The following is a 16,977-nucleotide window of genomic DNA, read 5'->3' as shown; positions in this document are numbered from 1 at the left end:
GGACGACCCAGGACACGCTGGAGAGACAATGTCTCTTGGCTGGCCTGGGAACTCCTCGGGATCCCCCCGGAAGAGCTGGAGGAAGTGGCCGGGGAGAGGGAAGTCTGGGCGTCCCTGCTAAAGCTACTGCCCCCGCGACCCGACCTCGGATAAGCGGTAGAAAATGGATGGATGGATGGATGGATGGATGGACGTGCACACTTGTACATGAAATTACTTACAAACAATACATATGATACATATTGTATAAAGGCCTTGCTTCACAGTCTCACTTTCATATTGCATATGGATTGGAGGTGAAGATAGCAGGGATAGGCTTCAGCATGCCCACGACCCTAGTGAGTATAAGCAGTACGGAAAATGGATGGCTATATAAATATGTATTAAATATACAATGCCATGAAAGAGTATTGGCTCCCTTCTTAAATTCTATATATTTTAAGATCTTCAAACAAATGTAAATATCAAACAAATATAACCCACGTGAACTTAAAATGCTGTTTTTAAATGGTGATTTCATTTATTCAGGAAAAAAAGCTATTGAAACTTCCCTGGCCCTGTGTGAAAAAGTGATTACCCACCTTGTTAAATAATGAAATAATTGTGGCTAATCACAACTTTTGGTTAATTTTCACTTATCACACCCAAAACTGATGACCTCCAGATTTGTTCAATCAAGAAATCACTTAAACAGAACCTGTCTGAGAAAATCAAGTTGGACAAAAGATCTAAAAAAACAAAAAAAACTGCAACAAAATGACTCAAACAAATTTAAGAATAGTCAAGAAATAAAGTAGTTGACATCTATCAGTCTGGAAAGTGTCACAAAGCCATTTCTAAAGCTTTAGGATTCCAGCGAACCATTGGGAGAACCATTAACCTCAAATGGAGAAATTGTGGAACAGTGGCGAACCTTCCTAGGAGTGGTTGGTCTGCAAAGATTACTTCAAGAGAAGAGCAATGATTCATCCAGGAGGCCACAAAGGAATTCAGGACAACTTCTAAAGACCTGCAGGCCTCAACTTCTGAATGACTCAGTTGTTGCTGATGAGGATGGCCCAACCAGTTATTGGGTTTAGGGGGCCCTTACTTTTTCACACAGGGGCAGGTAACTTTGAATCATTTTTTACCTTAATAAATGAAATCACCGTTTGAAAACAGCATTTTAAGCTCACTTGTGTTACATTTCTCTGATATTTACATTTGTTTGATAATCTTAAACATTAAACTGGGGAAACTATACAAAAATATAAGAATTTGAGAAGGAGGCCAATACTTTTTCACAGCACTGTATAAGAATATTATATATACTAAAATATATTATTACTTTGTTGTTAAAATGACAACGGCATGGTGAATGACTGGTTAGCACATCTGCCTCATAGTTCTGAGGACCGGGGTTCAAATCCCGGTCCCGCCTGTGTGTAGTTTGCATGTTCTCCCCGTGCCCTCGTGGGTTTTCTCCGGGCACTCCGGTTTCATCCCACATCCCAAAAACATGCATTAATTGAAGACTCTAAATTGCCTGTCAGTGTGAATGTGAGTGCTAATGGTTGTTTGTTTCTATGTGCCCTGCGATTGGCTGGCGACCAGTTCAGGGTCTACCCCACCTTTCGCCCGAAGATAGCTGGGATAGGCTCCAGCACGCCCGCGACCCACGTGAGGATAAGCGGAACAGAAGATGAATGAATGAATGAATGTTAAAATGACTCAAAACTCAAAGTGTAGGACTTGACTCGGGACTTGCCTCTCTCGACTTGGGCCTTGAGGGTAAAGACTTACTTGTGACTTGCAAAGCAATGAGACTTGGTCCCACCTCTGTTTCGCTGTGTTCTATTGTATATCGAATGCCTTGGAAATTATTTTGTACCTTTCCCTTGACTGATAACAATAAGATCTTTCTGATGTTGTGGAAGCGCTCTGTGCACAGTGGCTTGTACTCTAAGATGTGACTTCAAAAATGTCAGGAAAAGTCATGCTGGAACATCCATCCATCCATTTTCTGAGTCGCTTCTCCTCACTAGGGTCGCGGGCGTGCTGGAGCCTATCCCAGCTGTCATCGGGCAGGGGGCGGGGTACACCCTGAACTGGTTGCCAGCCAATCACAGGACACATAGAAACAAACAACCATTCGCACTCACAGTCATGCCTACGGGCAATTTAGAGTCTCCAATTAATGCATGTTTTTGGGATGTGGGAGGAAACCGGAGTGCCCGGAGAAAACCCACACAGGCACGGGGAGAACATGCAAACTCCACACAGGCGGGGACGGGGATTGAACCCCGCACCTCAGAACTGTGAGGCTGACGCTCTAACCAGTCGTCCACCGTGCCGCCATGCTGGAACAGCATGACTTTATTTGGGGTTAAACAGCAGGAATTTCACAAGTTGGAATGCGATTGGTTAATTGTGAACACAGCCACATCCCCAGTTATTAAAGGATGTGCACATTTGTGCAACCACAGTATCTCAGTTGTTTATTTTTACTTCGCCTCACTAAAATATTTATTTTAAATTTAATTGAACAGGTTTTAGGTCACATTAATGGTGGACATTTTTGTGAATCTTGGTTTCATTTTGTATATGACAAAAACCTGGGATTTGAGCAGGGGTGTGTAGACTTTTTATTGTATTTCCATTGTATTTGGACATATCTCAGAAAACAAATATTTGTTGGTGATGGTTTAAAAAGACAAATTTGGAAGTATTTCGTATCAATCAGAACAGCACGGTGCATAGTGATTAGCACATTTGCCATTGTGACTCAGAGGAATGTCGGCTTCGACCTTCCGAGAACTGCAGCTCCCCACATGTCATAAACATGTTAGATTAATTGTAGATTCAACAATGTCCCCAGGTGCGAATGGAAGCGTGAATAGACATTTGTCCGGAATGTCCTGCAATTGACTGGCAGCCACTGCAGGGTGCACCCTGCCTCTCGCCTAAAGTCAGCTGGGATTGGCTTCGGTTCATCCACAACCCTAAAGAAGACAAGCATGACAAAAAAAAAAGGATGGATGTCTGTCTGCAAAAGTATTTTCCTTGCATAACATAAAAGACTACATTTGCCTATGCCTTCATCCCGTTTTATACTTTTTGAGTGAAAGTAAATAATTTAGTGTTACTTCCTTCTAGCCCCAGTAGAAGAAAGTATCATTTCTCATCAATCTTGCTGCACAGTCTCTCACAGCATAGAAGATGAATCCAGGGAAACTGTAAAGCACCCGCACCCACCCAGGAGACACAGGAAGCCCCCTCGGTCCCCCTCCCCTCTCTCTCAACTCTGCACGCAGCGTTAGTGCTGGGCTGTTCGACAGTGTGCTCATTGTCTGCCAACACGGCACCTGATTTTTGCTCCCTTCTCTTCCTGCTCAAGTATGATGGAGCTTGGACCAAGGTGCCTCAATGTGATCTACTTGTCGGTTCTGTGTCTGTCTCTCTGCCTGCCAGGAGAGACGAACACAAAAAAGGCCATCAAGATACCCCGCTGTCCAGCGACCTGTTCGTGCACCAAAGACAGTGCCTTCTGTGTGGATACGAAGGCAATACCGAAGAGCTTCCCACCTGGGATCATTTCTTTGTGAGTTGAAACCATATTCTTCCTGCACTTGTATGAACTCATAGCTGTATGCAGCTACATCAGTGATGTCATCCTGCTTTATGGCCTGAGGCGTCAAAGGCATGCACTGTGTTTTGATCAGCTGAGAAAACAAAGCATTCCATTTTATGACAGTGTGGAATACTTTTTATTGCGTGTGCATAATAATTCTAACATTTCTGCCATATGCTGAATATGGAACAAAGTAATAAATCTTCATGCACCTTGAAATAGATCCTTTCCCCCAAGGTTCACTCAATGTAATGAAACGAGATTTAACCCGTGCTGCAAGGGGAAGGGGTTGAATTTGTTGAGAGCTTACCCGTTCATGTGACGTCGACGCCAGTGGTACACAAGTATTTCTAAAGAGGATGGCGAGGTGACATCATTGTTCAAAACAGAAGAAAGAAATTAAGTTGTATGTCCCAATTAGGAAAATATCTAATCCATCTTGACATTCCAAACTACAAGGACAGACGTGTCTTTAGAAAAGAAGGGTCAACAGTTGGGAATGAAACCTAACCACATGAGATCACACTTGCGAATCCTGGTCCTGCCTGTAAAATCTGAACACCGCCATTAAGCGCTCAAGAGGGTTATTTTCATATAGTTTGACCAATAACAGTAAAGAAATTTTTTGGGGAAAAAAAAACAAAAACAAAAAATCTAATTCAGCATTGTTTTATGCCGCCTTGTTTTTACATGGGTAAATGTCTTTCATACTGAAACAGCCATGCATACAGTCCTATTTAAAAAAAATTAAAGTTTCAAAAACTTTAGACATTAAGAGTAAAGGCAATCCTTATTGACAGAGCAAAAGGTAATGATCTATTGAAATACACTTCATAACTTTAAAGACAAAAGTGCATAATGGTAAAGACTAACAGCTTCCTAAAAATTGTGTGAATTGCACACAAATGTGGTGTACTTCAACCTTTGCGGATACAAGTGATCCTAATATGATCCTAATTACTCATTAAACCCATTACAATTTGTGTCTTTACATAATAATGGTGAGAACATGCAATAGTTATGATACTTTCACAAATCCATATCCTGTATATTCCTTATTTTGCTGTCTGCTACTGCGTGAATGCAAGATGGTTGCTTCATCCTGGCACTTCAGCTCACAGATCCCGCTGGTGTATTCTAACAACAAAATGAGTCTCTGTCCGGTGACATTACCAGTAAAGACAGTTTGAATGACAAAGGAGGACTGTTTATAAAAGAATAAAAAAAAAAGGGAACTCTGAAGACACCGAGCTGAATTTGTGTTAAGTTTTCATGGAAAAGGCAGATTAAGCAATAAGAGGAAAATCCTACAGATCTAAAAATGTCATCAACATCTTCAGAACACGTTGCAAATCATGAAACTTCATTTTGGACGCCTATAGGTAAAGACGTTTTGGCATTTAAAGTTAAAAATATTGCTTTCAAATATTTATTTCTTAGAAACCATTATGACTTTTTGATGGATAACAATAATTCAAATATTCATATCAGTAAAATTAATTGATTTTCAAAAGGAAATTCAGTGGTTCATATCTTTGCCGTTGTTGACAAAATTATATGCAAATGACCCAGTTTAATGCACGTCCTTGCTTGTCTACATAGGACGATAGTGAATGCAGCATTTACGACGATCCCAGAGGGAGCTTTCTCACACCTTCACCTACTCCAATTCCTGTAAGTGTACGACAACAACAACGGTGTTCTTTATTTGAAACTTCTTGCTTTAGGGGTCTTTATCCCCTCCCCGCCACCAAAAGAAAAAACAAATGTCAGGTTTTCACACAGTCAAGGCCATATATACAGTGCAATGGAAAAACATTTGCCCCCTTCTCAAAGTCTTATTTTGTTGCATAGTTTCGCCACTTAATGTTTAAGATCAACAAACAAATATAATGCAGTTTTTGGTGATTTTATTCATTAAGGAAAAAAGAATATTCAAAGCTACCTGGCCCCGTGTGAATAACTAATGGCCCTAAAACCTAAAAATTGGTTGGGCCACCCTAAGCAGCAACAACTGAAATCAAGCATTTTCTATAAATGACAATGAGTCTTTCACATCTCTGGGGAGATATTTGGGAATTGTTTTAATTCAGCAACAATTGAGGGTTTTCGAGCATGAACGACCTTATAAACTGTCATGCTACAGCATTTCAGTCACATTCAAGTCCGGACATGGACTACACCACTCCAAAACCTTCATTTTGTCTTTTTATGGCCATTCAGAAGTTGACATGCTGGTGTGTTTTGGATCGTTGTTCGCTTCAGCTTGAGGTCATGAACTGATGGCCGAACATTCTCCTTCAGGATTGTCTGGTAAAGAGCAGAATTCATGGTTCCATCAATCACAGCAAGTCGTCCAGGTCTTGAAGTAGAATGCTGCCCGAGACCGTCGGACTGTTGGTATGATACTCTTTGCGTTACATTTATGGCTAATCTAACGACGAGACATACACCTTCCAAAAAAGTTCAACTTTTATCTCGTCAGTCCATAGAATTTTCTCCCAAAAGTCTTGGGAATTATTCAGAGGAACTCTGCCATGGATGCCATTTTAACCATTTTCTCTTCCATATTGTTGAGTCATGATCACTGACCTTAAACCGAGGCAAGGAAGGCCTGCAGTTCTTTAGATGTTGTCCTGAGTTCCATTGTGACCTACTTGAGTCGTTGCTGTGCTCTTGGGATAATTTTTGTAGACCGGGTACTCCGGGGAAGGTTCACCACTGTTCCATGTTTTCTTCATTTGTGGATAATGACTCTCACATTTTTTCACTGAAATCCTAAAGCTTTAGAAATGGTTTTGTAACCCTTTCCAGACTGATGTCATTTACTTTGTCCTCTGTTCTTGAATTTTTTTTTTGGGGGGGGGGGATTGTGGCATTTTGTTAGTACTTTTTTGAGATCCTTTGGCGGACTTAGTTTTGTCAGACAGGTTTTACATAAGTGATTTCTTGATTGAACAGGTATGGAGCTAGTCAGGCTTGGGTGTGAGCAGTGAAAATGAACTCAGCTTTTCTAAAATATGTGATTAGCTACAGTTAAGTCGTAATTAAACAAGGGAGGCAATTACTTTTTCACACAGGGCCAAATAGCTTTAAATACTTTTTTCCCATAATAAATAAAATGGCCATTTCGAAACAGCATTTTATGTTTACTTGGGTTATCTTTGTCTGATATTTAGAAGTGCGCGATGATCTTAAACAAAGTGGAGAAACTATGCAAAATAATCTGAGAAGAGGGCAAAATACTTTTTCATAGCACTGTAGATATATACATCTATCTTTTACCTCTGTGACATTGCAAAGACTCCAACCACTTGAAATGAATGCCGTATGAAAACAGTGGTGACGTAGCAGGAATACGAGTAATGTTTCTGTATCAGTGTCATCCCTGATGACTGAGTGGCTCAGTTGTGTCCTGACAAAGGCCTATTTGACACATTCAATCATGAGTGTCCAAGTCTGCATTTGTTTGCTGCAACCTCTCATTTTTTTTTATATTGAGTGTTGACGTTAAATGATTTAATATGAATGCACGTTACAATACTACTTGACTACAACTACACTTTATTAATACAGCATTACTATACACTTAACGCCACAGTACTGTATTGCACAATATACAGGGGGTCTCTAAAGTCTGAACACATTGGGAATTGACAGCAAAATGGAGTTATTGCATGGACTACACTGTTTCCTACTTTGTACTGCTGTATTTTATTGATTCAGTATCGTTTCTCATTGATTCTGCAGACTCTTGAACTCAAACACATTCTCCACAATTTCGGATGACGCTTTTGCTGGCCTGTCTCACCTGCAGTACCTGTGAGTAAATGTACTTTTTTATTTTAAAACAACTGCAGTCTTTTGAGAATTTTACGTGTTTAGGTGGTAATTGTAGACAATGTCAGGTGGTTACATCTCAGATTGACTATTCTTGATGTGTTACTGGTGCATTGCATTTGAATTATTATACAGTGATTTTAACTTGTATTATCAATATTATATGAAGCACATCTAATCCTGCTTTAAGACATTTCTAACCTTGCACATTTTTTCAACGGGTTGTGTTCGATTCATTTATAAACTTGATTTATAATTTAGAGAAGCAGTAAATGATGAGCTGCCAATAATAAAACTAAATCGTAACTCCTGCGGTGACACGCTCAGTATGCAGCATGACAAATGTGGCATTTTAATTATTTGCCTTTGGAGAGTACTTACAGGATGGCTTGGTGTGCACTGATTATTGCCAGACAAAAGTCAACAGGCCACTATTAGTTATTAATGCTGCTTGCTGTGAATGTTAACGTCATTCTATTTTCACATAAAACCACATACTACAACCAAATGAATGCACAGGATACTGTATGCTCTGTATATAGACTTGTCAAAAGGCAAAACAAGGATACAAGGGGATGAAATGCTGCATTACATGCATTTGTTTATTTTGCCAGAAAGTGCACAGATAACATTATATGGAATTTATAAAAAAACAGTCTGCATTTCCGCATCCTCATTTTTGACCAACATAAAGTCATTCCTCAGGGCAAGCTGAGTCGTTAGTTTGTAATAATAAATCCCTTTTTTTTGTACAAGCTCCTAGAAGTTGCTTTTCGTCATATGGCATGCACTGATAACAGAATATCTAGTGTGCCATACAAGTGACTTGTTTTTCTATCCCAGGTTCATTGAGAATAATGAAGTACAAACTCTCTCAAAGTATGCCTTCCGAGGACTAAAATCTCTGACTCATCTGTGAGTATATATCGTCAGTCCTGGCATTTTGCACTATAAACTATCCCTTTTTGTATTACAGAGGGTCCTTGGTCCTGGCATATGACATACTGGAGGTTTTGAACGGGGGGGGGGGGGGGGGGGGGGGGTGACATACAAATATGCTGTCATGTGGCACAAGGAGGCACATACACATGCAGTTTTTCATCTACTTGTTTTTTTATGTATGGAGAAGTGTATCTAATACAAATATTCACTGAAATAATGACCTTTACCATTGCGTTTTTGTAGGTCAGTGATAGAACACACCGCGTTCCAAATTTTGGGCTACTTCGCTGCCATACGTAGGAACAGGACACCTGACAACCTGTAAATGTAACAACAGCATTTGCGATATCATCCGTTATTTCCAGTCTAGATTTAAGCATTGCCGTACATACAAGCATATAATTAAATAACCAATTGAACTTTTTCAGATCCCTCTCAAACAACAACCAGCAACAGCTGCCCAGAGATCTATTTAAACATCTGGATCTCCTCACAGACTTGTAAGTGTTGATTTGTAACGGTGTTGGAGCTGATAATGAGCCTGTCACGCAGCTCCCTGTATGGGGTTTAATGCACTACCACGTTCAGGCCACTAAGCTGACTTGGTGAATCAGTGAGACAAACATTGATTCAGTCTTCCATCACGGATTTTAGGGACCTGCGAGGAAACTCTTTCCACTGTGACTGTAAGATCAAGTGGTTGGTTGACTGGATAGAAAAGAGTAATACTTCAGTTCCTCCCATATACTGTGCAAGCCCCTTTGAATTCCAGGGACGGAGAATCCATGACCTTGTCCCGAGAGACTTCAACTGCATCAGTGCAGGTTTCAACTTCTTGATCTTGTGTTCAGAGCAATATCCTGGCAAGTTTGTAGTTCGTGATTGGCTATCCTTCTCTGTATTTTCTCTCTCTAGATTTTGCCGTTTATGAAACGTTTCCTTTCCAGTCTGTGTCTGTGGAGTCTTATGAGTTTTGCGGAGATCAGTTTGTTGCCTTTGCTCAACCTGAATCAGGTTTCTGCACTCTTTATGTGTGGGATCATGTAGAAATGGCCTTTAGGACATTTCATAATATTACATGTAAGTTATAGCGACAAATATGTACAAATTACATCCTTCTGTTTGACTGTCATTTACCTGTTCTGTCTCTATGTCTGTACAGCTCGTTCAGCGCTGTACTGCAAACCAGTGGTGATAGACAACACACTTTACATGGTTGTGGCCCAACTTTTTGGTGGATCTCACATCTACAAGTAAGCTTTGCAAACTGCGGATGCCATGTGGAAGCGCTGTATTGTTTTTATGATCTCACTTTTCAAATAATTCGCCTGGCATTTTGGAGGGCATGAAGAGTCTCATTTGAGGACAGATGACATACTACAATTTGTCACAGTCGTATGAGAAATAATGTATGCATAATCATTGTGACTAGCAGGTGATGAGTTCATTTGACAACCTGAAGCTTTTCTTAAAATTGCAGATGGGAAGAGGACCCCCTTCGTTTTGTGAAGATCCAAGATATTGACACAATTCGTGTGAGGAAGCCCAACTTCGTGGAGACCTTCCATTTGGATGCTGAATGGTATTTTGTAGTAGCAGACAGTTCGAAGGCTGGTTCAACCAGCATTTATCGATGGAACAGCAATGGTTTTTACTCCCACCAGTCCCTCCATCCTTGGCACCGTGACACGCATGTGGAGTTTCTCGATGTTGGAGGAAAGCCTCACCTCATCCTCTCCAGTGCCACTCAACCACCAGTGGTTTACCAGTGGAACCGAGGCCAGAAGCAGTTTGATTTCTTCTCTCAAATCACAGAGCAAGCTGACGTGCAGATGGTCAAGCACTTTTGGGTTAGAAAGGCGCTTTACCTGTGCCTTACCCGCTTCATTGGTGACTCAAAGATTCTCCGCTGGGAAGGCCAGCGTTTCATTGAGATCCAAGTTCTTCCCTCTCGCGGTTCGATGGTAGTGTATCCCTTCACAGTGGGTCTTCGTCAGTATCTTATCCTTGGGAGTGATTTCTCCTTTTCCAGAGTGTACTTGTGGGATGATCTCACTCAGCGGTTTCAGCCCTTCCAAGAACTTAACATCAGAGCTCCAAGGGCCTTCAGCTTGGTGTCGGTCGACAACAAAGACATTCTGGTGGCTGCCAGCTTCAAGGGCAATTCCCTGGCCTACCAGCATCTGCTGGTCGATCTCAGTGCTAAGTAGAGATGTGAGAGACAACAGGATGTGCCAAAAACAACAACATGTACCCATACAGGTGCATCTCAAATTAGTTGTGTAAAACTCAGTTTATTCAAGTACATCAATTCAAAGTGAAATTTATTTATTACTCTACATAGAGTCACTACACATAATACATAAATATTTAATGTGTATCATTTTTGATTATTTATAGCTTAGTGCTGACGGAAACCTCCAAGTTAGGTCGGTATAATGACTTTCACTTTTTGAATTGAACAACAGAAATAAGTAAACTTTTCTACAATTGTAATTTATTGGGATGCACCTGTATGGAAGTTTTGTTATTTCACACGTTTTAAATGAGTAACTTAAAAATGGTTCAAATCTATTTTCTGAATTATTATAACATTATTAATAATGTTATAATTTAGCCTCAGTGCCACGCTGACTGAAATGTCAAGTTACTGCTTCTGTATATATTATCGTTGAAATGCATGTGAATTTATTGAATCAGTCACTTGCAGTGTTGCCACAGTTACTTTGAAAAAGTAATTTAGTTACTTTACTGATTACTTCATTAGATTAAGTTAGATTAAGAAATTAGATTACAAGTAATTTTTTTTGTTACTTTCAGCAGCTGCCATGTGGCAGGAATATCACTTATCCACAGTACAAAAAAAAGCATTAGCTAAACCGTACCCATAACTTGGTAATGTACGTCAAGAATAACGTCACCAACATGAACCAATAACTGAAATGTGTGTGTAGTTGAAACCACATTAAATGAGTAGCATTTAAAGTAACTATTGATAGTATGATGAAGTAACTGTAATCTAATTAATTCCCTGGCTATAACAACACGCGACATTAATCGTTTCTCAGAATGGCCACCATTTAAGAGTAACACGTTACAGTTAAAAAGGCATCACTGCATAGTGATGTTATGTTTGATACGTGGTGAAAAAGGATATTGAAGGTTACGTGTGTAAAATTTTTAAAAGCTATAAATCATCACTGCAGCACCTCAAATTTTGAAATATATTTATATGATATTAGATATCCTTATGTCCTCATTTTATTTTGCACTAACATCAAACATTTGATTCACAAGGAGAGAACAAATTAAATGACACTGCGAGTCAATTTAATAGTTGCTTATCATGGATTTTGTCTTCATTAATGTATAATGTAATTGTGTTATTAATCCTCTTAATGCAATATATATTTTTTGGATGCGTTGGAAAAATTAGTAGTGCAACTTCTAAGTCAGTGGATTGATATCATTAATCACTTTAGCACTAATGTATGTTTTTGACGTCAGTCCAAAAACTTTATTCCATTGCTGCAATGTACATTTATGGACAGGGAAGTATGAATAAAACATGCTTTAGAGCACTCTGATAAAACCTGCATCTCCCTATGACTTTTTCACCCATGCTGACAAGACAAAACATCAGACATTCTGTGCCTTACAGGAATTCACTGCATCATGGGATTTTGGTCGATGTCACATAATATAAACATTCATCCATCCATCCATTTTTTTTACCGCTTATCCTCACTAGGGTGGCGGGCTGCTGGAGCCTATCCCAGCTATCATCGGGCAGGAGGCCGGGTACACCCTGAACCAGTCGCCAGGGCAGAGAGAAACAAACAACCATTCACACCTACAGGCAATTTAGAGTCTTCAATCAACCTGCCACGCATGTTTTTGGGATGTGGGAGGAAACCGGATGTGCTAACCAGTCGCCCACCGTGCCGGCATAATATAAACAAATATAAACAGTTACTGTATTTTTATTTTTTCATTTTTTAAATATTGTTAATTACTGGAAAACAAACAATTGGCACAAAAATACAGTAACATACTTTTTTATCAATTTGAAATTTCATTCGAACAAGATTTAATGAAGCCTTGGACAAACTCTGGTCCACAGGCCCCATCTGCCCCATCCACAGTCACTGACCGGAGTGTCACACACTAATCATCTACTAAACTCAAAACACCTGCACAGATTTCCCCAGGTGTCATTAAATTGCTTCAGTTTGGTTCAATTGTCTCAGTTGGGTTCAATATGGGGAAGAATGCAGACTTGACAACTGGCCAGAAGACCATCATTAATACCCTCCATAGGATGGGTAAGCAACAAAAGTTCATAGCTAAGGAGGCTGGCTGTTCACAGAGTGGAGTGTCCAAGCATATCAATGGAAAGTCTAGTGGAAGGACAAAATGTGGCAGGAGAAGATGCTCCAGCAAAAGAGATGATGGTGGGCTTCAGCGGAGTATCAAACAGAAGATTCAAGAATCTAGCAGAGATCCAGAAAGAGTGGAATGAGGCGGGAGTCACAGCTTCAAAAACTACCACATTCCGACGCATCCGGGAGATGGGCTACAACTGTCCCAAGCTGCTTGAGCTCCAGTGTGAAACAGCCACAGTCAGTCATGACTTAGGGTGCAATGTCCAGTGCAGGTGTTAGTAAACTCTGCTTTCTAAAATCCAAGGTCACCGCTACAGTCTACCGGAATGTTTTAGAGGACTTCATGATACCTTCTGCTGAGGATCTGTATGGAGATGCAGATTTCCTCTTCCATCAGGACCTGGACCCTACCCATACTGCCAGAAGCACAAAAACCTGGTTTGATGCACATGCCATCGCAGTGCTTGACTGGCCAGGCAACTCACCGGATCTAAAACCAATTGAGAATCTATGGGGTATTATCAAGAGGAAAATGAGGGGCACCAGACCCAAAAACAAAGAAGAACTGACAGCAAGCATCAAGGAAATCTGGGCTTCCATAACTCTCAGGCAATGCCACAGGTTGATTGCCTCAATGCCACAGCGCATCGAGGCAGCGATTAAAGGATTCCCAACCAAGTATTAAAGATTAACATATCGTTTTGAAAGTACCATATTTTGATTGATTTAATGTGACCCTAATTTCTACAAAAACTGAGAAGTAAATGGTGATTTCCTCATAGTATTCTAATATTTTGAATTTCTGATTTTGTGGGTTTTATTGGAAGCCCAATTTATGTAAAAATAAAAAAAAATAACTTTTTTGAATGGAATTATGGAAATAGTTTTCCATGATATTCAAATTTTTTGTAAGGGTTCTGTATTACCCAAGTGAACTTAAAATGCTGTTTGTAAATGATTTCATTTATTAAGAAAAAAAAAACTGGTCCAGTTTTAAAACGTAATGGCCCACTAAATCTATTAACTGGTTGGGCCATCCTCAGCAGCCACAACTGAAATCAAGCGTTTTCTATAACTGGCAATGAGTCTTTCACATCTCTGTGGAGATATTTTGGCCTACTCGTCCTTGCAGAATTGTTTGAATTCAGCAAAAATTTAGGGTTTTTGTGATTATGCTACTGCATTTCAATCGGATTCAAGTCTGGACTTTGACTAAGCCACTCCAAAACATGCATTTTGTTCTTTAAGCCATTCAGAAGTTGACTTGCTGGTGTGTTTTGGATCGTTATCCGACTGCAGAACCCAAGTGCGCTTCAGCTTGAGGTCACAAACTGATGGCTGAATATTCTCCTTCGGGATTTGTTTTTGTTAACGAGCAGGATTCATGGTTCCATCAATCACAGCAAGTTGTCCAGGTCCTGAATTAACAAAGCCCAAGACCATCACACTACCACCACATTTGACTGTTGGTAGGTTCTTTTCCAAAACGCTGTGCTACAGTTACGCCAGATGTAACGAGACACATGCCTTACAAAAAGCTCAACTTTCATCTCGTCAGTCTATATAATATTCTCCCAAGTCTTGGGAATCATTCAGATGATTTTTTTTTTTTTTGCAAAAGAAAGACAAGCCTTTATACGTTATTTTTGGTCAGTAGTGGTTTTCGCCTTGGAACTCTGCCATGGATGTCATTTTTGCCTAGTGTCTTATTGTTGTGTCATGAACACTGACCTTAACTGAGGCAAGGAAGGCCTGCAGTTCTTTAGAAGTTGTCTTGAGTTCCTTTGTGGCCTCCTGGATGAGTCACTGCTGTTCTCTTGGGGTAATTTTTGGAGTCCGGCCACCCCTGGGAAGGTTCACCAATTTTCCAAGTTTTCTCCATGTAATGATATGGCTCTCCCTATGATTCACTGGAATACTAAAGCTTTAGAAATGGCTTTTTCCAGATTGACAGATGTCAATTACTTTATTTCTCAACTATTCTGCAATTTCTTTGGATCATGTCATTTTGTTGCCTATTTTTTTTATTTTTTTGTCCGACTTGATTTTGCTGGGACAGGTTCTGTTTAGGCGGCACGGTGGTCGACTGGTTAGAGCGTCAGCCTCACAGTTCTGAGGACCTGGGTTCAATCCCCGGCCCCGCCTGTGTGGAGTTTGCATGTTCTCCCCGTGCCTGCGTGGGTTTTCTCCGGGCACTCCGGTTTCCACCCACATCCCAAAAACATGCATGAATTGGAGACTCTAAATTACCCGTAGGCATGACTGTGAGTGCGAATGGTTGTTTGTTCCTATGTGCCCTGCGATTGGCTGGCAACCAGTTCAGGGTGTACCCCGCCTCCTGCCCGATGACAGCTGGGATAGGCTCCAGCACGCCCGCGACCCTAGTGAGGAGAAGCGGCTCAGAAAATGGATGGATGGATGGAGGTTCTGTTTAAGTGATTTTTTTTGATTGAACAGGTCTGAAGGTAATCTTTAAAGGCTTGGGTGTGATCAGTAAAAATTAAGCAAAAATTTTTATTTTCTACTATTAATTCATAATTTAACGAAGGGGGTAATTAGTTTTTCCACACAGGGCCAGATAACTGAATAGTTGTTTTAAAAAGAGCATTTTAAGTTCACTTGGGTAATATTTGTCTGATATTTACATTTGTTTGATGATCTTAAAGTGGGGAAACTAGGCAAAAATATAAGAATTTGAGAAGAGGGCCATTACTTTTTCACAGCACTGTAAAATGTTGCCTTCTGGGACTGTTTTAAAACAGCATTCCTGATGCAACTAAGCAATTGTTTTATGTGGCTTTAAATCAATCCATCCATCTCTGCAGCACAGTGAACATGTGGTTTGCACGCCTACCTCAGTTCCAGGGTTTTGGATTTGAAATCCTGGTGTTCCGGCTTGCTCCTACAACCATGCATATTACACATTATAATTGCATTGAGAAAAATAACAAAAACACACAAACAAACCTCGATAAAACGGACCCCGATACAACGGCTATCAGATAAAACGGAAAAAAAGTTTCCATTTGTCACTTAAAATGCTGTTGACAAAGCCTGTCAGTTCCAGAATTGGCTGCTATTGTTTCTGGCACTGTGGTGCAATGCAGTCAGAGAATGAGACTGACGTATTTCTGGGTCACATATATACAATATGACAAGATGCAATTCCAAAAGACCTGCCTCCCGTGCTTACTTGCAATAACTGCATCAAGCCTGCGACCCATTGACTTCACCAGACTGTTGCATTCTTCATTTGAAATGCTTTTCCAGGCCTTTACTGCAGTCTATTTCAGTTCTTGTTTGTTTCTGGGGGTTTCTCCCTTCAGTCTCCTCTTCAGGAGGTAAAATGCATGCTCTATTGGGTTTAGGTCCGGTGATTGACTTGGCCAGTCGAAGACATTCCACTTTCCCCCCCCCCCGATGAAGTTCTTTGTGTTGGCACTGTGTTTTGTTGCATGATGAAGCTTCTCCCCATTAGTTTGGATGCATTTTTCTGTAAATTGCCAGACAAAATGGTTGCGTAGACTTCAGAATTCATTCTGCTGCTAACATCACAAGTTACATAAAAAAAACTAGCAACCCTTTATTGCTCAGTGACTGTTTTTCTCAATGCCTTTATGTCTCAAAAGTGTTCTCTGTGAATTGACTGTACTAGAGCGGTAGTACCAGAGACAAATTCCTTGTGTGTTTTTTTAGACATACTTGGCAAATAAAGATGATTCTGATTCTGGAAAAGAATAGTGAGCCCGTTCCAGAAGCAGCCATGCAAGCCCAAGCCATGACATTACCCACACCATGATTCATGTTTTTAAATCATAAGCAGATACTTTCTCTCTCTATACTTTGGCCTTTCCATCACTTTGGTAGGTTAATCCTGGTGTTATCAGTCCATAAAACTTGGTTCCAAAACCTTTGTGGTTCAACTCTATCCTTTGAAAAATCTGGCATTCTGATTCTTTTTGCTGTTGAGTGGTTTGCATCCTGTATATTTCTTCTCTCAAAGTCTTCTTTGAACAATGGATTGTGATACCTTCACCCTGCCCTGTGGAGTTTGGCAGTGATGTCACTGACTGGGTGTTTCTTCACAGCTCACACAATGTTTCTGTCATCAACTGCTGTTGATACCCTTGGCCGACCTGTTCGATGGCTGTTGCTCAGTACATCAGTAGTTTCTTTTTCAGGACATTCCAAATTGTATTG

The 16,977-nt window shown here is 40.3% G+C and overlaps 1 protein-coding gene and 1 long non-coding RNA gene across 3 annotated transcripts; one reads left to right on the top strand and one right to left on the bottom strand.

The window, feature by feature from the left end:
• Positions 1–2,611: 2,611 nt before the first annotated feature.
• On the bottom strand, positions 2,612–5,270 carry LOC133474607 (uncharacterized). Its single transcript, XR_009787572.1, has 2 exons — positions 3,565–5,270; positions 2,612–3,443 (listed from the first exon to the last, which is right to left on the bottom strand). It is a non-coding gene; the product is annotated as an uncharacterized LOC133474607 (long non-coding RNA).
• On the top strand, positions 3,356–11,984 carry lgi3 (leucine-rich repeat LGI family, member 3). 2 transcript variants are annotated; one of them, XM_061766398.1, is made up of 10 exons: positions 3,356–3,580; positions 5,213–5,284; positions 7,361–7,432; positions 8,294–8,365; positions 8,821–8,892; positions 9,047–9,216; positions 9,308–9,472; positions 9,555–9,645; positions 9,873–9,974; positions 10,057–10,508. In XM_061766398.1, the coding sequence occupies exons 1-10, from the start codon at positions 3,378–3,380 to the stop codon at positions 10,358–10,360; spliced, it is 1,323 nt and encodes a 440-aa protein (XP_061622382.1). In that variant the 5' UTR covers positions 3,356–3,377; the 3' UTR covers positions 10,361–10,508. The 2 variants fall into 2 exon arrangements, with proteins under 2 accessions (XP_061622382.1, XP_061622381.1); XM_061766397.1 differs by having other exon boundaries at positions 9,873–11,984.
• The last annotated feature ends 4,993 nt before the right edge of the window (positions 11,985–16,977 follow it).

This window comes from Phyllopteryx taeniolatus, chromosome 3, assembly GCF_024500385.1.
Source record: "Phyllopteryx taeniolatus isolate TA_2022b chromosome 3, UOR_Ptae_1.2, whole genome shotgun sequence".
In the NCBI taxonomy this organism is placed as follows: domain Eukaryota; kingdom Metazoa; phylum Chordata; class Actinopteri; order Syngnathiformes; family Syngnathidae; genus Phyllopteryx; species Phyllopteryx taeniolatus.
This window is presented reverse-complemented; position numbering and strand designations above follow the sequence as displayed.

Coding starts and splice junctions, on each gene's coding strand:
- lgi3 (XM_061766397.1), top strand. CDS start 3,378: ATGATGGAGCTTGGACCAAGGTGCCTCAATGTGATCTACTTGTCGGTT. Junction 3,581..5,212: donor CCACCTGGGATCATTTCTTT/GTGAGTTGAAAC, acceptor TTGTCTACATAG/GACGATAGTGAATGCAGCAT. Junction 8,366..8,820: donor CTAAAATCTCTGACTCATCT/GTGAGTATATAT, acceptor GAACTTTTTCAG/ATCCCTCTCAAACAACAACC.